Below are 21,248 nucleotides of genomic sequence, written 5' to 3'. Positions count from 1 at the left end.
GTACTGGAAATCATTGTGTGGGCTCAGGAACACTTCCTGAAGTCATTGTCTGTCAACACAGTTCACAATCCATAAATGCAAGTTACAGCTGGATCATGCAAAAAGGAAGCCTTATGTCAACACCACTCAGAAACGCTGCTGTCTTCTCAGGGACATTTAAAATGGACTGAGCCTAAATGGAAAACTGTTCTGAGGTCACATCAGTCAAAATCTGAAATCCTGTTTGGAAACAATGAATGCCGTGTGGTGTGGACTAAAGAGAAGAGGGACTGTTTAGCTTGTTGTCAGTGCACAGTTCAAAAGCCTGTATCTCTGTTGGTATTGGGTTGCATTAGTGCCTATGAGGCCGCTTACACCTCTAGAAAAGCACTTTCAATGCTGAAAAGTACATAGGGGTTTTAGAGCAACATATGCTCCCATCCCAACAACGTTTCTTTCAGAGAAGGCCTTGCATATTTCAGAGAGATCACAACAGCATGGCTTCACAGTAGAAGAGTCCAAGCGCTGAACTGGCCAGCCTTCAGTCCAGACCTTTCAGAGAAATTTTGGATCAGAAATTTAAAAGTCCAACAAAGAAGACACAGTACTGTTGCACAGCTAGAATGCTACATAAGATAAGAATGGGACAACATTCCTCTCCCAAAACTCCATTAACTGGTCTCCTCATTTCCAAGACATTTACAGACTGTTTCCAGAAGAAGACGGGGTGCCACACATGGCCCCGTCCCTATTTTTTGAGATGTGCTGCTGCCATCAAATTCAAAATGAGTGAATATTTTCATGAAATGGTAAAATGTCTCAGTTTCAGCATCTGATATGTTATTTATGTTCTATTAAAAATAAAATGTGGGATTATGAGATTTGCAAATAATTGCAACCTTTTTTATTTACATCTTACACAGCGCTGCAAGTTTTTTTGGAATTGGAGTTGTAGTTATTCCTCGATTGGGTTAAATTAAACTCATAGATGGCTAGCTGGCTAGATAGATTATTACATCAACATTTTTGTCTTTTTTATGTCCTACAAAGAAATCTTTATATTCTGAGGAATTTAAAACTAAAATAGATTAATGTATAGGCTGTCACTGAGCAATGCATTCTGGGTAGTGTTATCAAATAGTTGCATTGTTCTTCTTCCCACATCTCTGCAACTGCACTCCCCTTAATCTACAGTACACTACCTTTTTCTGTATTGTTCTCTCCACTAAAACCTGCACTGTTTTTATAATAGGCTGTTTATGGGTGACACTATAGGAAGCAAAACAATGCAACCATTTGACATCATTACCCAGAAAGCATTGCACAACAATGGCAGCCTACATGTGATTGCATTTTGAAAACCTTCTCAAAATGTAGAAACCTTGCATGTTTGTTTTTACAAAACAGTTATAAAAGACACTGATGTTAGTATAATAAAGTCACCATGTGTTTATGTGCAGGGCACCTTTTAAGTGTACTGAGTGAACACAAGATGGCAGTGTAGGGCCACAAAGAGTCTCACTGGAACATGTGTCATGTTATGGTATTAAAAAAACAGTAATGAGATGAGAAAACTTCATTTAATTTAAATGTGGAGTATTATTTGTCATATTGTTATATTTTCATTAAAAAAAGTGAAGACACATGTAAAGGAGCACCTTTCAAATCAGCATCTCTGCTGTAAATAGCCCCTCCAGACTGTGAGGAGTTGACCTGTTAACCCCTTAAATGTGGGTTTCCACAAGGGGCTCTGATTTCCTCCATTGATCCAAAAATGTGCAAAAAATTTGAAATCATAAAATGTGTAATTGTTGTTTTTGTTGTTTCTGTAACTGGCATGAAAATGATTTGATGAGCTCATATAAAACAACAATAGACATGAAAACACCACTGTAAAAAGGTGGTAATAAAAAAACTTATTTGAACACTACAATCTTCACAACATGTTCAGTGTTTGAGGTCCTTTTTATATCTCTTTCTGTCGAGAAATCCAACATCTCGTAAGAAAATAAACATTACAGCCAGAAGTCGTCACCATTTGATTACTACAAACATCAAAATGACAAGTTTAAGAGCCTAAAAAAGACCACATTACCAGAATAGCATTGTTCCTGTGACATCACGCTCAAAGTGGAAGGCTCAAAATATTATTATGGAGTCGACTGTTACCAGACCTGCCCACAGAGTTGGCTGGGCCCTTCCCAGTTATGATTTATTGATATCAACATGTGTGCTTGATCAGCAGCATTGGTGCTAGCGTCCATGCTAACAGTTACTTTATTTTGGAGCTGAAAAGTGTGTGAAGCTATCATTGGGTTCTGATGCTGAAATTATTATTATTTTTTTACCAATTTCATCGCTTTTTCTATCCATTTATGCTATGTCTTTGGTACTTTTTGCAACATTTAACCCACTTTTACCCATTTCAGCCACCTTTGCCAATTGTAGGCCATTCTTTCCACTTCTTTGGTGCCACTTTTAATCTAAGTTTTGCTGCTTTTGACCTTGTTTTCCACTTTTTGCCTCTATTAACCCATGCAGTTGCAAACATTTGTGATACAAAATGGGTCATTCTGAAGAGCTCAGTGACTTCAAGTGCGTACTGTGTTGGATGCCACCCTTGCAATAAGACTCTTTGGGAAATGTCATCTCTGCTGGATATTCCACAGTCAACTGTAAGTGATATTATTAGAAAGTGGAAGCATTTAGGAACAACAGCAACACAGCCATGAACTAGGGTCAAAGGCTAAGGTGCATGGTGTGTAAAAGTTGCCAACGCTCTGCTGATTCCATATCGACTTCTGAACTTGAGCTGGCATTAATGTAAGCACAAAAACTGTACAGTGGGAACTGTGTGGAATGGTTTCCATGGCTGAGGAGCTACATGCAAGCTTCACATCATCAAGTCAGATGGAGTGGTGTAAAGCACACTGACACTGGACTGTGGAACAGTGGAAGCGTGTTCTGTGGAGTGACGAATCACGCTTCTTTGTTTTTCAGTCAGATGGAAAAGTCTGGGTGGAGGAGGGATAGTGATATGGGGTTGTTTTTCCAGGGTTTGGGCTAGGCCCCTTCTCTCCAGTGAAGGCCACTCTTAATGATTCGGCATACCAAAACATTTTGGAAAATGCTATGCTTCCAACTTTATGGCAACAGTTTGGGGAAGACCCTTTTCTATTCCAACATGACTGTCCCCCAGTGCACAAAGTATGGCTATAAAAACCTTAGTTCAGTGTGTCCTGCACAGAGCCCAGACCTCAACCCCATTGAGCACCTTTAGGATGAACTGAAACAGAGATTGCAAGCCAGGTCTTCCCTTTCAACATCAGTGCCTGACTTCCTAAATGCTTTACAGGATGAATGGGCACAAAATTCCGACAAAGACTACAAATCTTGTGGAAAGCCTTCCAAGAAGACTGGAGGCTGTTCTAGCTGCAAAAGGGGGGCAACTCCATATTAAAGTACATGTATTTGAATACAAAGACACATATAAATATATTTACAAAAGTACATTGTACTGCATGGCTATATTCCTTAATCTTGTAAGGGTCCACTCTTTTTCACAGCTTTGACAATTTATTTCTTTATTTTTAATCTACAAACTGGTTTGGTGCATCACCTCCCCAGTGGTGTCATGATTCATGTGGCTTGTTAGTCCGTTTCTCTTCCCTGATGGAAAGAGACCACTGTGAGACTGATTCCCATCTACAGGACGTCCCACTCTGTCAAACTCCTCCGCGCTAACCTGAGGCACCTCCACCCACGTGGTCTCATTGAAGCGAGAGTAGTCCACCTTGTAGTGCTTCTTCCCAACTTTAAGCATGTCCTCGAAGCGCTGACCCCAGCGGATGTCAGCTGGTTTGTAGCAGGTTCTCGTCTGGTGCAGCATCCCTGTCGAGTCTCCAGTGTAGGTGAAAGACACCACCAGCTCAAAGTTGTCCTCCTGCAGGGCGTCAGGGCCCAAACTGTAGAGGGGACTCCCAGGCTCCAGCTTGTGGATGATGGTGGCTGGTGTAGCCAGGACAACGTCTCGATCCTGGATGTCCAAATCCTGGTACAACATCACGATGGATCCCTGGGGCTTTTTCACATAGCGGACTATCATAGCCCTGGCAACACCATCCAGGATGTGGTTCCCTCTGAAGTCTCCGAGTCGCCATGACAGGCACAAAACCCCGTCTCGTAGGTTGACCACTGCACAGTTGCTAAAGCCAACTGTTTGAGCTCTCTTACGAGCAGACGCCATTTTAGTAATAATGATACCGATGACAATGGTGTCAAGGAGGCAGCTGAACACATCTTGAATAGTCACAACAATAATGGCCACCATGCAATTCTCAGTCATCCCCCTGTTGCCGTAGCCAATGGTCGCTTGGGTCTCCATCGAGTACAGAAACGCCCCAGTGAAGCCACGCACGTTGTCCACGCATGGTGCATTATCTAAATCGTTTGTGTCTCCGTGTACATATGCAATGAGCCAATAGCAGAGGCCGAAGAAGAGCCAAGAGAGGATGTAAGAGAGGGAGAAGATGAGGAACATCACCCTCCAGCGGACTTCAATGAGAGTGGTGAAGATGTCCATGAGGTAAGGGCTCCAGTCTCCAGGAGCCTTCTGGAAAACCACAGGGAAGCGGCCGTCTTTCTGCATGTAGCGGAGCCGCCTGCCCTCATCTTGCTTGCCCAGCGTGTGGACTGTGGTGTAGTAAGTATCAATGACAGTATCCTCGCCTGCTTGCGAGCTCATTTTGACCAGGGCTTTACCGCTCAGTCACCTGCAGAGAGACAGATACAGGATTTAAAAGCCTTGAAAGCAGGAGGGAGTGACAGCATCTTCCTCATTACATGTGGCTTAAATGTAAAAGGTCCTTAGACTTGTTTGTTGAGCTGAACCCTTCATGTTTGAGCAAGCAGCGTAGGTTGATCTGTGCCTCAGGTTATAAGCAGAGAACGGCTTCTCAGGGTGTGAAAATGTACCTCCAGAACATTAGTTTGACGCCTGTTGATTATTTACCAAAGTCCCTTCACTGTCTGGACACTGTCCAACCTTTCAAGCTAAATGAAAACATCCTTCATGACTGCCCTCAGTTATTCTGCAAACATTACACATTGATGGGGAGCTTTGTAGAAAAAATGACTGATGCATTATGAGATTGAAGGGCAGCGATTTGAAGAGAAAAACTGGATCAGTGTGCAAAGACCTTAAAGTCTCAATAAAGAATAAATGCTATTTAAAAATAATCATTTGTGTCATCTACAGCCAGGAGTGATGAGCTTTTACTTCCTAAAGTACACACTATATAAAAGCACTGTAATCTTCACTGTATGTGGCAATTGGTTTATATCACATTGTAATGTTGTGTTGCAATCACTACTGTTTATCCTGTTAAAGTGGTTGTTTTTATACTGGCTAAAACCTATAAAACCTTTTTGTTGTTCAAGACAATCAGATCTAGGGCAGGTCGATGGCTGCCTAAGCTGGACTCTGTCCTCAATCTTAACTGTCTGCTGTGTTTTACTGTTTAATTTTATTACTTAGTTTAAAGAAAAACTATTGCACCCATTTTCAGGAAACTTTCAAGAAAGAAAGTAGGTGCAGATTTGATTCTAACTTGTGGTACAGTGTTAATTTTGGCATCTATTTTTAATTTTCATCTTAGTTTTTGTCTTTAGATGAAATGTCTTTTATTTTAGTATAGTTTTAGTCGACAAAAAGTCCAAAACATTTTAGTCTAGCTTTAGTCCTTAAAAAATTCTCACATTTTAGCCTTTGTTTTTAGTCCGAGCATTTATTTTCTTGCCTAAATCTGATACCAAATCATGGTAGTGTGTCTCTGCACCCTGCCAAATCTGGGGTCCCTGCTTTCTACAGCTGAGAGGCAGAATAGCTACAGATGCATTGTTTCTCTGACAGATTTACCCACAGTGGAGAAATATCACGGATTTTGAATGTCCGACAAAAACTACATTACATTTCAGTCTAGTTTTAGTGATCTTGACGAAAACTAAACTTACTTTTTGTCAGATCTATTTTTGTTAGTCTTAGTCTAGTTTTTGTCATGGAAAAAAAGGCTGATGAACATTTCTAGTCATAGTTTTTGTAGACGAACTTAACACTGTTGGGGAAAGCAAGCATCCTCTGATAACTGGCAGTGAATCGTTCGTATCCCTGTAGAAGAACTTTTGCCTACTCTTGTTAAAGCTGAGTCATGCAAAGAAGAAGCCATTATGTGAACACAATACAGAAACGCCGCCATTTCCTCTGGGCCAAAGTTCATTGAAAATGGAATGAGGCAAAATGGAAACCTGTTCTGTAGCCAGGTGAATCAAAATTTGAAATTCTTTTTGGAAACCACAGATGCCTTGTCCTGTGCACTAAAGAGGAGTAGAACCATCCAGCCTGTTAACAGCGCTCAGTTCAAAAGCCTGCATCTCTGATGGTATGTGGTTGCATTAGTGCCTATGGGGAAGCTTACACATCTGGAAAGCCACTATTAATGCTGAAAAGGATATAGAGGTTTTAGAGCGACACATGCTCCCATCCAGACAACTTCTTCTTCAGGGAAGGGCCTTGACTATTTCAGCAAGACAGCCTTAACCAGATACTGCATCCATCACAACAGCATGGCTTCACAGTAAAAGAGTCCAGGTAATGAACTGGCCTACATCAATCAAGAATGAGACAACAGCCCTCCAAAACTCCAGGAGCAGGTCTGCTCACATATAGACTGTTACTGACATTTTACACTGCGCCCCAACTTTTTTGGAATGGGGGTTGAAGCCAAGAATGGCACAGAGTCATGATATGTTAAAAAAATGTGTGGATATTTTTTTTTTAATTTTCATTATTTTTTTAATTTTATGCCATTATCAATCCCAACTTTTCCAGTTTTCTGCTGCCTCTGTCCCAACTTTTCTGAGAGTGTTGATAGCACAGCATCAAAAAGGAGATATGCTGTATATGCCTTTCTTAATCAATAACATTCTTTAGTTCCAACATCTGATATGCTCTCTTTGTGCTAATTTTAACTTAATGAAGAGTTTAATATTTCAAAAAGCATCACATTCTGTTCATTTACATTCAACACTGAAGTTTAACACTGAAACATTTCTTACTAATTCTGTTCACTCAACTTATTTAAATTTACTATTTTACCTTTTTCTGCTCCAAAACTTTTTGGTGTGCAACGAAATTATGTGTCATAAATAACTGCAGGTCACCAGTATTTGTAGCCCTTGTTATTTTGAAAAACAATATATAGGCATTACCCAACCTTTTCTTGGCAAAAATGTAAGATACATAAGGCGCCACAACAAGTGTCTTCAAAGGTTTATATGATTATATAGTTACAGAGTCTGACAAGACTAACCAGGGCTGGACAAACCACATTTAGGACTGTGCATCAAGTACAAAAGGACTGTAGTGACTTGTCTGACAGAGCAAGAAAAAAATCGATCCTAATGTTCAAAGAAAGTATGTCATGGTAAATTAAGCAAAACCTTCACCTATTTTTGTCCTCATGAGGGTAAATTATTATCCTCTAACTGCCTCTAACAGCTTTCACCTCCAACTGTTTCCTTAAACGTCAAACTTTAACCACATCACCTTCTATCCAGTAAACGTAAAATACATCAGAGTCAGGACATTTTTATCACCAGGTTATACTGCCTTCATTAATCTGACAGCTCCTTCAGTTGTCACTGATGAAAGCCACGCTATCATGTACTTGTGAGTGTTTGGTAGGCAAAATCACTGATCAATACATTCTTAACACTGTGTACTTCTGTGAACGACATCTATCAGGCTTTTATAGAGTTTTTATTGCTGTAGTGAGTCACCTGACCACATGTAGCTGGTTTAAATCCGGCCTGTGGCCTTTTCCCGCATTTCACCACTGTCCTCTAGCAAATAAAGACACAAAAAGCCCAAAATAAGTCTTTAGGAAAAAAAATCTACTTATATGTTGCTGGTACACCCGTATGTGTCCTTTTACAAGTAGGGTGTAACCTGCTTAAAACAACCTGCAAAGTGAACCAACTCACTGCAGGTAAGAGCTTTAAGCTGTTTCTGATGTTTTTCGCATAATCAAAGACATCTGATCATCCTGTCAGACAGAGCAGCATACGTAGGTCCTACCACAGATTTTTGAGTTTACTCTATTAATTTTTTAGAGAAGCTTATGATAGTACAGATGCACTGCACAAATTCATAAGACACCCATGCCCACTGCTCACTGTTTTCCATGTTTTCAGCATAATGAAGGAGAAAAGCTGTTAAAATGTGGCGTATCCAACCTGGTCTGCTTCAAGAGCAAACATTAAAACGGTGCACAGGGACAAGGGAGTGAAAGGGTGTCAGACCATGCAATTGACTTATTGCTAAACCCCACCCTCTTAGCTCAGTCAGACACAAGTTGGCGCCAATGGCTTTCAAGGAACAAAAACACTAAATTGATGAGATGATATGATGAGACATTACAAAGCTGACTGATTTACCCTGGTCAGTCCTGTTTTTCAGGCTTTGTGTCCTGAAAAAAATCTATAAAATGCAAAAATTTCCCAATTTTGAACAACCCCTGTCTTGATTTTAGCTCATGGAAATAGGGTAATACCAAAACACTGCAACATGATATGAGTGTTTTACATTTTTAAATACTATTAATGATTTAATTTGTTTAAAACACCCTAATGAAATACTGGCATACCTTATCTGCACAGTGGAGAAATATCATGGACTCTGGATGCCCAGCAGTATAGCACTGACATTTTTAGTCATAGCTTTAGTTGACAAAATGAACACTAGTTTATTGAGTAGTAATTTTACTCATAATGAAGAAAATGTTAATTAAAATAAAGTACTTTTGCTTGAGTACAATATTGCTCTACTCTTTTGACCCTTGATATTAAAGTGGTATACAGTAAGTGTCTGCTAACACTGTGTGTACACAATCTCTAATATTCAGTTTCCATTCATTTAGTCATTATCTTTGCCACTTATCCCATTTAGGGTCGCAGGGGGGGCTGGAGCCAATCCCAACTGCCGATGGGCAAGAGTTTGGGTACATCCTAGACAGGTGACCGGTCACTCACAGAGGTGACATAATTGCACAGACAGACCAATGATATTCACACTCACATCTATGGGCAATCTAGAGACAGTAGTTAAACAAACAAGAGCAAACTCCACAAGGCCCTATCTGACGGAGATTCACTGCACCCACCTGCAGACATGAGGGTTCGAATCAAAAAAATGTTTTTGCTCAGCTTAAAGTTTAGAAAGATGTTTCTGCACCCCTAAATGAAACCACCTTCCCTGTAAAACTGACCAATTAAAGAATGCAAGACAACTGTCAAAATTCAAATAACACCTTTGTTCATCTGTAATGCCTTTTTCAATCATATTTATGCAGAAATGTTGCTTCATCAGGGACTGTTATTCAAAATAGGAGGAGAAACATGCAAAGAAAGACAGCAAGTTACCAAGTAACCATGCATTTATAATGAGGCAAATGATTGTCCTGCAAACTGCAGCCTGATGTTACACAGAAGACAGTGAATCCATTGAAAGGAAAGATTGTCAGGTCTTTATAAATGGTCCAACAGTCCAGCACTATGGCACAGAAACCCAACTGGACAACAACTAAGACTGGAGGTTTGTAATCACTTTTGTCATTTTTAACCTAACTTTATTGGAAGTATGTTTTTTCTTTTTTACATACACATCTGTACAACATAATGCCTGTTTAATCACTAATAAGCATTTTCTTTTCATTATGAAATATTATTGAAGACACTTTGTGAATAGATTGGGACTTATAGACAAAGCGGTAGTAGCTCTTTGTGAAGTTCATTTCATAAATCTCACAGTTTTGTTCCTTGGCGTGTTTCTGCCTAACCCATCCAGGTTTTATTCCAGATTGAATCTAGCAATTAATATAAGAAAGCATTATGGTGATGCTTTATATTTCACATGTATGAGCTTCAAAAAACTTCAGAGGAGAAAAAAAAAACCTTTTTCTTGTTTTAAAATGTGTAGAATTGTAAAATTTCTCATGTTGTTTCTTTCTTTTAAAGCATTGGAAGTACTGCTGTGGACAGATTGTCACTGAAGAGTGTATAAATAAAGTTAAGATAAAACAACCTTGCTTGGTTGACATTGCTAATATTTTAAAGCACAAATCTTGAAATGGGAAGACATCCCACTGCACATTTTTGTTTGTTCTTCATCAGAAAAAAAAAACTATTTTCTCAGATTGATTTTTTTATTACTTGTACTTTTCATGGTGTCTTTTTCTAGACTGAGTCTTTAAGGCCTTTAGTGAATTTACAAATGGTGCAAAATCAACAGTGTTCATGTGAATATTCCACTTACTTGCAGAGTAGAAATCAGAAGCCCATCAGATCTGCCAAGCCTTCAGCGATATGTCGCCACAATAAAAGTAACCTCTGTGTTCGACTGGCTGCAAAGTCTCAGGGGCCGACCTGGTCCTCAGGCAAAGTCCTGTTTTCTTCTAATATCCCTGCAATCACTTCCGTCTGAAACCTTATTGGACAATGTGGGGGAATTTATGACCTATGGAATATTTCAGAGGCTCCCTTGTGCACAGACTACACTGGTCCTCTTAACTTATTAACTCCCTCTGGATACTAAAATAAGACTTGCATAATCTAAATAGTCCTTAATGGTCCATAAATGGACAAGGGCAGATAAATATTGATGATTTATGGGTTGCTCTGTGATTTTGAAGTCATTTCCCTCAGAAAATTCCATGATTCATTAGACAGAAAGTTAACCTTTGCCCCTGCTGGTAGAGGCGCTGCAATTGGCACAGGGATTTCCTTTGTGTCGCTCGTCCTTAATTTGATTCTGATAAGAGATCACAGCTCGACCGCCGGGACACGATGACTTTAAAAACCTGTTTATTGCTGTCATAATAGCACTGCAGGCTTGTAAGGAAGAGGTCGACAGCAACAGCCTTGTTATGATTTTAAAAATAGATCATGACCCTCTGAAGTTGCCTTGAATCATCCTCTATTGGGTTTCTTGAAGATGAAGTGTGAGGACACAGATAAGAGACATTCCTCAGAGAGATAACCTGGAAATAACAGGTCGGCCATTTACAGGCATAAAGAAGGAGTGAAAACGTAGACAGAAGGAAAACAGTGCCACTTCCTTTAGAACAGAACATAATAAAAGCCATAAACGGTGAAACTATGTGACTGTATATTGATTTATTGGTTTAAGTGTCATGAACCATGTGAGGCAAGAAAACAACATCGAGCATAGTCTCATTACATTTGATCTAACTGATGTGCTAGTAGTCTCACAATTAGTGAAATGTTGATCACCTCAGTGTTTCTGAAGTGGTTGTAGTACAAAGACGCCTGTGTCTGGAAGGTCCAGTCATTGGTTTATTAGTATTCCTGGCTACAGTTACACCCTGAAGACAAAGGAACACTCCAAGGAAATTGAAAAAGTTTATTGAAAAGTACAAGTCAGGGGATGGATACAAACAAAATTCCAAGGCAATGAACATGGGATTAACACAGCACATGTGGAAATCTGCCTAGATCAGGCCGTCTTCTTAGACTGAGTGACCGTGAAAGAAGGAGACTAGTGAGAGTGGCCACCAAGACACATATGACTGCTCTGGAAGAGTTACAAGCTTCAGCAGCTGAGATGGGAGAGGCTCTTCATACAACTGTTGCATCAGTTTAAATCTGTTACAATCTGGATGAGAGTTCACGAAAAAACCTTGTGGGACACTCCATGGTCAAGTAGAAGAAAGTTCTTTGGTCTAATGAGACCAAAATGTTGCTTTTTGGCCACCAGACAAGACACCAAACACTGCACATCACCATCCCCACTGTGAAGCATGGTGGTGGCAGCATCATGCTGTGGGGATGCTTCTTGGCAGCTGGCCCTGGGAGGCTTGTAAAGGGAAAAATGAATGCAGCAAAATACAGGAAAATCCTGGAGGACAATCTTATTCAGTCTGCAAGAGAACTACAGCTTGGTAGAAGTTTTGTTTTCCAGCAAGACAATGGTCTGAAGTGTACAGGGAAAACTACTTTGGAGTGGCCAAGTCAAAGCCCAGACCAAAATCCAACAGAGAATTTGTGGCTGGAAAAGGGCTGTTCACACGAAGAATAGAATATCAGTAGAGAAATCTGACACATATAGGAAAGTCTAGACTGGGATATGTCCACACTTAGAGAATTTTGATTTCAGAAGAGGAACTATGCACCTGTTTTTCCAGTGATCACAGCCAGAGAAGATGAAGTTGATAACAGACAGCCTGACAGTCTGGGTAGCAGTGAAGGGTGTTGTTTGTCTGACATATTTCCAACCACAGGGTGATAACCTCTGCCCTGACTGATAGTGATCAGGTCAGTCAGGTATGAAACATGACTGGTTTCTCAACGGTTCAACGGTCCAGAAAAAGGCCAACGTATACGGCTAGGAAGTGTGTCACACACATCACAATGTGGAAATCACTTTACAATCCCTATTAAATAAAAATGCTGGTAAACTTGAATAAGACATGAAGCAGAACTTCTCCGTCAAATTGTGACTTACCTTGAATAAGTAATGATTTTAAGGACGAAGGGAGAGTGAAATTGAAACTCAAATGACTTTAAATTTAAAGTGAACTAATATTAAATGCAAGTCTTGACTATCATAAGTACATTAACTTTGAAAACTATTTTTGCTCAGTAGTGAATGTGTCTCCTATAACTTAAAGTAAGAGGAGATTAACTTGATTAACTAACTTACTGTCACAAACTGACCCTTGAGCCACACAAACTGCTGGCCTTATAAGACTAAACAGCCAAAGTTACTTCAGATAGAAATCTATATATAACTTTGTGGAAAAATCCAACGTCTATACTGGAGAAACATTCAGGGAGTATAAATCTCTTGACTCATTAAATTTACTTAGTGTGCATGTCCAGGACACTGAGTATAGAGTTTTGTCAGATGTTTTTTGAAAAAAGACATTCAAACCTGGCCCTATATATGTGAAAAAGCAACTGCCCCCATCTATAACTATGAATTAACTGGGATTAACCACACTTGTTGGAAAGCTGAGGTCAATTTCACAAGCCTCACCTAGATCTGTTGAATGAATAAATGCCTTAAATAAAACCCGTGTGACAAATAAGTAGACTAAAAGAGCTCAAAAAAGCAACACTGTATGGCGCCATCTAAAGAAATTCAACTCATTGTCACCTATCAACTGTGGTGAGAGCCATTGTCCACAAATGGAGAAAACTTGGAACAGTGGTGAACCTACCGAGGAGTGGCTGGCCAACCAAAATGACTCCAAGAGCGCATCAACGACTCATCTGGGAGGTCGCTACATTAAGTCTAAAAACCTGCAGGCCTCTCTTGACTCTGTTAAGGTCAGTGTTCATGATTAAACAATGAGAAAGAAGCTGGGCATAAATGGCCTCCAAGGCCAAAACCACTGCTAACCAATAAGAACACAAAGCCTTGTCTCACATTTGCCAAAAAGCATCCTGATGATCCCAAAGACTTTTGGGAAAATATTCTGTGGACTGAAGAGACAAAAGTTGAACTTTTTGGAAGGTGTGCGTCCCGTTACATCTGGCTTAAAACTAACACTGCATTTCATGAAAAGGGCACCATACCAACAGTTAAACATGGTGGTGGCAGTGTGATGGTCTGGGGCTGCTTTTCTGCTTCAAGACCTGGACCACTTGCTGTGATTGATGAAACTATAAATTATGCTCTGTACCAGAGGATCCTGAGGGAGAATGTCCGGGCAGCAATTTGTGACCTCAAGCTCAAGCAAACTTGGGTTATACAGCAGGACAATGATCCTGAACACACCAGAGAGTCCACCTCTGAATGGTTTAAAAGAACCAAATGAAGGTTTTGGAGTGGCCAAGTCAAAGTCCGGACTTAAATCTGATTGATATCCTGTGGCATGACTTAAACAAGCCTATGTGGCTGAATTAAAACAATTCTGCAAAGAAGAGTAGGCCAAAATACATCCATGACGATGTGAAAGACTCACAACCAGTTCATAGGTTTAGGGGGAAATTACTTTTTCACACAGGGCCGGGTAAATTTGGATGGCTTTTGTCCCATAATAAATGAAATCATCATTTACAAACTGTATTTTGTATTTACTTGAGCTATCTTTGTCTAATATGAAAATTTGTTTGAATATATGAAACATTTAACAAATATGCAAAACCATGAAATTGCAGACTACCAATAAAGACTGTGAGACTATTTCATATCTCTATTTCTAATGTTAGATGTTAACAGTTCACACCTCCAGATGGTTGAAATTACTCTAAAATATAAAATAAATGCAGAGCAGTTATGTAAGCACTACAATTAGTTTTACAGTCACTAAATGAGCCTTAATGTCTGATTAAAAAGGAATAATCATCATCCAGCTGTCAAAACAAGTTGTTTTTAAAGGCTTAACTGTAAGAAGACACGCAGACTGCCCTGAAACCACAGCAAATACAAGTCTTTGTCTCTGAGACTAACTCCTGCCTTTATTATTGGCAGCTTTAGGTCACTCCTCCGTCTGCACTATTGTAATGTAGAGTCGCACGGCCAGCTTTAATGATAGATAGCAGCTGGAGCAACCTGTACCTGCTCAAAGGTAAACAGAGTATGAGTGATTACATTTCTGATCTGACTGTTTACACAGGATCAGTGACGGATATGCTGAAGACTCACTGACATTAATCACGCAATGGATTTCTCACACACAATCGTAGAGCAGTCTTATTGTCTTGTAGTGTGCCTGCATTGTGAAGATGTGGTCAAACGTCACACACAGGGTTATTTAAGCATAAGGTCAGGCTGGAACCTAAAGAGGAGATAGATGTTAACCATTCTGCACTGTGATAGTTGGATTCCTGCAGAGGCATAGTCACAAATGATGATGTTTTTCACCAACAGTGGGTGGACGACAGTCCTCTTTCTGACCCTTCTAACAGCAGGTAAGTCTCTCTCACTCAAATCCATCAGAGAAGTCTGAGAAATGTACAACTCAGATTTTGTTGTATTGATCTCTAATTTCAGGGCATGGGGATGCTCAGTCCACCACCTGCGTCACCCGCAGATGTCTGGCTGAAGCGCTGATCAAGAGAGGATATTCATCTCAGCCACAGAACCACAACTGCACCCAAACCATTCAAGTGCCCTTCGTCGAGTACCAGACTCTGTCTGTTGTAAGTATTATGTTGTTCATTTACTGTTACAGAGATTTGCAGGACGCCTACACTTCAAAAATCAAATCGAATCGAAGCAAGTTGAGTTGCTAGTTAAAAAAGTCTCATTACACTAGTTTAAAGCCATCTGGGCATTGGCAGCCTGCATCATGGTTCTCAAACAGTGGGTCGGGAATAAAAGTGGGCCAGGGAGCTTTTTCCGTAGGTAACCACTGGGAGATCTGAAAAAATTACAAGATGAAAGTACAAGCGCTTGTCTAAAATCTACTCAAGTAAAAGTAAAAGTACTTAATTTAAAGTTTACCTAAAGCACTGAGTATCTGCTGGGAGTTGTACTGTAAAATATAATGTTTCCTTTTTGGCAAGAACAACAAGAGAAAAGATCTCTAACCAGGTTGTTCAGGTAAAGTCACCTCTGTGATAAAGCAGAGTACACAGTGGTTAATCAAACTGATATAGAGTAAAATTTAACTTGCCCACTCTACATATAGTTCAACTAAACTTTTAAAGAGTCAAACATTTTACAATATGGCAGTACCACTGCAGTAAGTCTCGAAAAATCTGTGGTAAGGTGGGTCTTCTCTGTCAAGTACAAAGCAGAGAATCAACCTCATCCTTGCTGAACAATGCATGCCGATAAAGAAATTACACTATGCATCCTGTAAGAGCACCTGCAGTCACTGGTGTGGACCCTAACCCAGTGGATAACTTCACTCATGGTGTAAACGTGTCACATCAAAAAACAAACCCAACTAAACCCTCGGCCCAAGATCATGATGGGGAATTGATGGGGAAAGCTATTTCACCCAGAATGGAGTTCAGTTTTGTCTTTGGGAGTAAAAATTAGAATTAAAAGTATCGATTTTTAAAAAGTACCCCAAAGTAGGTGTAATTAGTTACTTTCCACTTCTGTGCAATTTTGCTGAACGGCTTGATGTATGGAAGCCCTGAACCAACAAACACATCTGTATTTTATTTTACTTCATTCAGCCATGATAATTAGTCAAATATGGTTGTTTTCTCAAGATCTCAACTTGCTTATCTTGCTATCTTAGGATGACGAAGCTGCTGTGACATCAAGACACTGCTGACCACTAAGTGGTCAGGTATCGTCTCTTGGAGTATCACAGCCGGATGTAGAGCACTGAAAATTCAACCGCTCTTGTTGGCTTTGTACCGCTGTAGGACTTCCAAAACTCTCTTGTACTTTTCAGTCGTATTTTGTCCTGTCTTTGGATAAAACTCATCTTTTTGTGGTGACAAAAGCCACAGATCAAGAACTAGGTACACTATCTTCTCCATGTCCTCCATGTTTTGTTACAGCTGTTTTGCACAGCTGTGCTATGATGACCCTACCTATTCTGAGGTATAGTGATGTATACTAGTGTTTTTTTTTTTCAACTTTTTTGCCCAAGACATGCTTAAGAACAAGACTAAATCTCAAGGCACACCATATTCATATCCATGCACAAAAGCCTGTTTTAGCACATGAAACAGTATCTTTAGTTGTTGTAATGTATGTTGGTTAATATTTCCACGGCACGCTTAGAGCTGTCTTGCTTTGCCACACTCTTTAAGAACCACTAATGTATACACTAATGGAAAACAAAGTGTCTGCTACTAAAAAATGACTAGAGCCAATTTAAGTGGAGGCAGTTCCACACAAGGAACCTAAGCAGTTTTATCTGCACAATATCTTGGCTAACATATCTCATTCGTTTTGAGCCACAATCATCTGGTGAGATTTAAAAAGCTAAAAAAATATGGCCTGAAGGGCTAGTAATAAGAAAAATAAATGCAAATGTGCAGGCAAAATTCACTTGTTGCATGTCTTAAAAAAAGAGGTGATAAAATAGTAGATTTTGCCTCTATCATGGGCAAGTTTTGACTTTTTGTACTCTAAACCTCAGTGGTTTTCATACTTCCAGTTTGTTTTACAGGTACTGACTTCATGTGCTATCTTTTAAACAGGACACTAAGAATCTCCGCCTGATAAGTCAGATTCGCGCCACGATTGTAAGCATTTTAAATTCTTCCAAATATGCCAGTGCTATGCCCAAACTGACTGACAGACATGCAAAAGTAAATTTGATTTCCATCCACAGCGGTGGAATGATCCAGAGTTGACCTGGGACCCATCTGTTTACCCGTTTGATGAAGTGGTCCTCCCAGTAGCTAAAGTCTGGACTCCAGAGTTACACGTAACAAATGGGTCAGTCAGTTACTCATCATAGCAGCATCAAACAGTCATTACTTATTTTCTAAGTTAATTTAACTCACGTGTCTCTCCTGTGTAGGATATTAACCACCATGAAACACAGCTCCCGGGATCTGATTGTCCACAACAATGGCACTATAGTGCACTCTGTTGTTTTAAGTGCAGAGGTGAACTGTGAGGTCAACCTGTTCAACTATCCCTACGCTGCTGATGAATGCCCTGTCGCCATCCAGACCTGGTACAGAGATGGTGAGCTAAGATATTCACTGAAATATTCACAGATATGAAACAAAACACTGGGTTTTTACCTGGGGCGAGCAAGGGTTGTCCCACCCATGAGGATCTGTCCCCCTGTGGGGTATCTGTCTGTGGGGTATCATTCAATGGAAGACTTCTCTTCTCCCAGGATGTGGAACAAGCATGGACTTTGGTGGCGAGTTAAAGGTGGTGGATGGCACCCATGGAGACTGGCAGACAGAGTATGCTTATCTGGAGCAGCAGTTGAATAGAGACGACCGCAATTATATCAGGGTAGGCTCATTAACATATTGGATTTAGATTGGACTTTAACGTTGATCAATAGATTTTATTGTGTTTTAGAAACAAACACTCTCTGATTTTGATGCCTGTAACATCTTCCAAAAAGTTGTGCCAGGAGAGTTTAACCATGTGTTAATGCGCCATTTCTTCTAACAGCACTCTGTGAGGCGAAGTTCATTCTACAGGCCTTAATGCTCAATTCTGATCTTTTGTTTAGATCTGTTTTTTTTTTTTTTTTTTTTTTTTTTTGCCTGTTCACACTGTTTATTTGACAGTGGCTTGATTCGGATCTGAAAATGTCCCATTCATTATGACTTGAACTGTTTACACTGTCAGATAAAAATCTGATATGAGTCACAAATGGCCAAAAATAATCAGATCAGGTTGCGGTGTGAATGACGCCTAAGAGTCTGGGGGCTGAGGACACAAAATGTGGAAGTATTAAGAGAGGAAGTTGCTTGGTAATTCCCAGGTAATTTCTTTTTTTGACCCAGTAAATTAAAATAAGTCCTTAAAATAAATCCTAATTACCAGAGAATTGCCACAATATTACAAGGAATTACTTAATAATTAATCAACAATTACTCAGTAAATACTTCGTTACTTAATAAATCCCCTAACTCTTTAAAAACCTATGGGAGCTCTGCGCTCCCAATGCATATCTGTTTTTAACCACGGGTAGAATTGTAACCAAATGAGATAGAGCAAAAAAAAAGTACTCCAAAAAGTACAAGTAAACAATAAAGCAAATCAATTTCAATAACTTGAGTAAATGTACTTTGTTATTTTCCACCCCTGATAGTTACAACATTATTCATGAGAAATCCCCAGACATATTCAATTGAATGTAGGCTGAAAAAACTTTTTCACAATGTCCCAACTTTTTTGGAAACAGGGTTTTGTAGTTTTGTTATTAGATTAACCTTACATGTTTACTATTAAATCTTGAAAATCTAACGTTATGTGTTTACTATTGCATATCTATCGCCTTCTTAACCCCACAGTGATGCACAGTGGACTTGGGTCTTTTTTCTCCTGCACAGGTGGGACTGAGGGTCAAATATCTTAACCCCTTCATAACATTAATGCTGCCCAGCATTCTCCTCGTCTTGGCTGATGTGGTCAGCTTTGCTCTGCCGCTGGGAGGTGGTGAACGCAACTGTTTCAAAGTCACCTTAGTTCTCAGCTTCACCATGTTCCTCATCATCCTCAATGATGTGCTCCCTGGGGACAGCCACTGCAGCCCAATCATCAGTCAGTCAGCATGCAGACACAAAATCAGCTCACAGACTCACATAAAATATCATCATCATTGGCGTTGTCTTTCTGTGCTTTAGGGACCCACTTCTGCATCTGTCTAGTCTTCCTGGTGTTCAGCATGTTGGTGTCCATGGTGCTGACAGGGCTGGCCGGCACTGGCAGTCTAGTTTTCTGCTGCTGGCCCAAAAAGGGTTCAAGGCAAGGAGACTCAGGGAGCAGTGAGGAAAGAGAGGATGAAGGTGTGGAATACTCACTGAAATCTTTTTCAGCATATCTTACCTGTCGTCAGTTCTTCCCTGCATCATTGTATGATTGTCTCTTCAATCCTTACAGAAGTCAAAGCCGACATAAGTGTGGTCCAGCTGAACGCCTCAGAGGGAGACAGTCGGATGCTCAGTAAGGTGGTCAGCTTTCTGGAAGAACTCAGAGAGAAGACACAGGAAAGTGAGAGATACGAGAAGATCGCTACGACGGTGGACAAAATATTTTTCTGGTGCTATTTAATCATTGCCATTGCATATTTCATCACTATGACTCTTATCATGACGATGCATACATGTATTGTCAATCACTTTGATTTCTGGTACTGATGAAACAGGCTGCCTATGAAGAGATGCATGCTAATGCTTTTAGAATACAGTTCATATTTATCCACATAAAAGTGGTGAAATCATTTACTGCAGGCAGACTGCCTCATTATGCCTTACACAGCTACTCTGACTCTGACTTGGATTTGTCTTTTCTCTTCAAGGCATTTATCTTGAGTTTAAAATATTCACAGTACTGTTTAAAGCATGCCCACTACTCAAGCACAGCTAATGAAAGACAATAATGCATTAAAAGTGGTGTATGGGAAACTACTCTGTGTGTTGGGTCATCTGAAGGGATTATATGGTGAATTCCTTGAATATCACTTGAAGCCAGAAGCATTGCCCTTTTTTTTGGAGTAAAATAATGTATTCAGAGAACAAAGATTCCAACTTATAGGTAAAATGAAACTCAAGTAGCTTGATTTCAAACACTGTGAACTTTAGTTCTATTTGCAATTTTCCCTTTCATACACAGTCTGTACTTCAAACATATCAAATTTTATTTAAATATTATCAATAAAGTTGTGTGGAATTTCAAAGCCATAACAAAAGATTAAACATGAAGGTGATAAATCTATCAACCCGAACACATTATTCCAGAATTACCTCACAGAATCATTGAATAAATACATTCATAGATGTTTGCTGAAGGTCACAGTTTTGCTTTAAATTTTCCCTACTGTGTAAAATAACTTCAGAGCACTGCTATAACATCTGCCAACATAAAAACATCGGACAAACATAGTAAGCAAAAAAACTGTAACACAGATTTGTAGCTTTTAATAAGTTGGTGATGTAATTCATCTGCTTAAAGTAATATAAGCAGATACATTTTTGCTTATATTTTAATCAACGTCATATATCAAGACAGTTTCCCCCTTTATCCTCATATTTTGTCTCCAAATGCTTGCAAGCGAGGCTTATTTTTGTTTAAAATTATTTTGAAAGGACAGACCTGAAAAAAGGCAGATCATTGCAACGTTCGTCATTTACGTCAACTTTACTAAAAAAAACAAGTTCTCACTTTGTCCACAAGAGGGCGTTAAAAACTCTTGCCATTTGAACGGGCACGTCTTTTATTGGGCGTTTTAATATATTATTTAAGCTTATGAAACGAAATAAGTTATGGTTAATCTATTATTTGATGCCATTTTATTATTGTAACTTTTTTTTACGTTTTCTCTTTGTTTTGTTTGTGAAATACAGACAGAACTGGCATGCTAACATGGCTAGGTAAGGTTTCTTGTTAGCAGACAGTTGTTTCACTTCACAACACTAGAAAACGTTTCTAAAATAGCTTCTCATTAAACCTAGTTGCTTTCAACACTCGTTTTACCTGCAGATATTTTATTAATGGATTTTATAGTTTTATATTAGCTTTCACTGATCATGTAAATGTGAACAAAAACAGCTACAAAGCTGAATTTAGCCAGACTGCG

The 21,248-nt window shown here is 39.5% G+C and overlaps 2 protein-coding genes across 2 annotated transcripts; one reads left to right on the top strand and one right to left on the bottom strand.

Moving 5' to 3' along the window:
• Positions 1-3,493: 3,493 nt before the first annotated feature.
• On the bottom strand, positions 3,494-10,446 carry LOC121503434 (inward rectifier potassium channel 16-like). Its single transcript, XM_041777848.1, has 2 exons — positions 10,349-10,446; positions 3,494-4,751 (listed from the first exon to the last, which is right to left on the bottom strand). Exon 2 carries the CDS (start codon positions 4,721-4,723, stop codon positions 3,575-3,577), a length of 1,149 nt encoding a protein of 382 aa, XP_041633782.1. The 5' UTR covers positions 4,724-4,751; positions 10,349-10,446; the 3' UTR covers positions 3,494-3,574.
• Positions 10,447-14,906: 4,460 nt separating this feature from the next.
• LOC121503941 (5-hydroxytryptamine receptor 3A-like) lies at positions 14,907-19,813 on the top strand. Its single transcript, XM_041778563.1, has 8 exons — positions 14,907-14,970; positions 15,053-15,201; positions 17,307-17,413; positions 17,499-17,668; positions 17,826-17,950; positions 19,003-19,213; positions 19,297-19,458; positions 19,553-19,813. The coding sequence occupies exons 1-8, from the start codon at positions 14,907-14,909 to the stop codon at positions 19,807-19,809; spliced, it is 1,245 nt and encodes a 414-aa protein (XP_041634497.1). The 3' UTR covers positions 19,810-19,813.
• Positions 19,814-21,248: the final 1,435 nt, after the last annotated feature.

The sequence above is a fragment of the Cheilinus undulatus genome, linkage group 21 (assembly GCF_018320785.1).
Source record: "Cheilinus undulatus linkage group 21, ASM1832078v1, whole genome shotgun sequence".
NCBI classification, from domain to species: domain Eukaryota; kingdom Metazoa; phylum Chordata; class Actinopteri; order Labriformes; family Labridae; genus Cheilinus; species Cheilinus undulatus.
The sequence above is the reverse complement of the archived record's forward strand: the minus strand, read 5'-3'. Positions and strand labels throughout refer to the sequence as shown.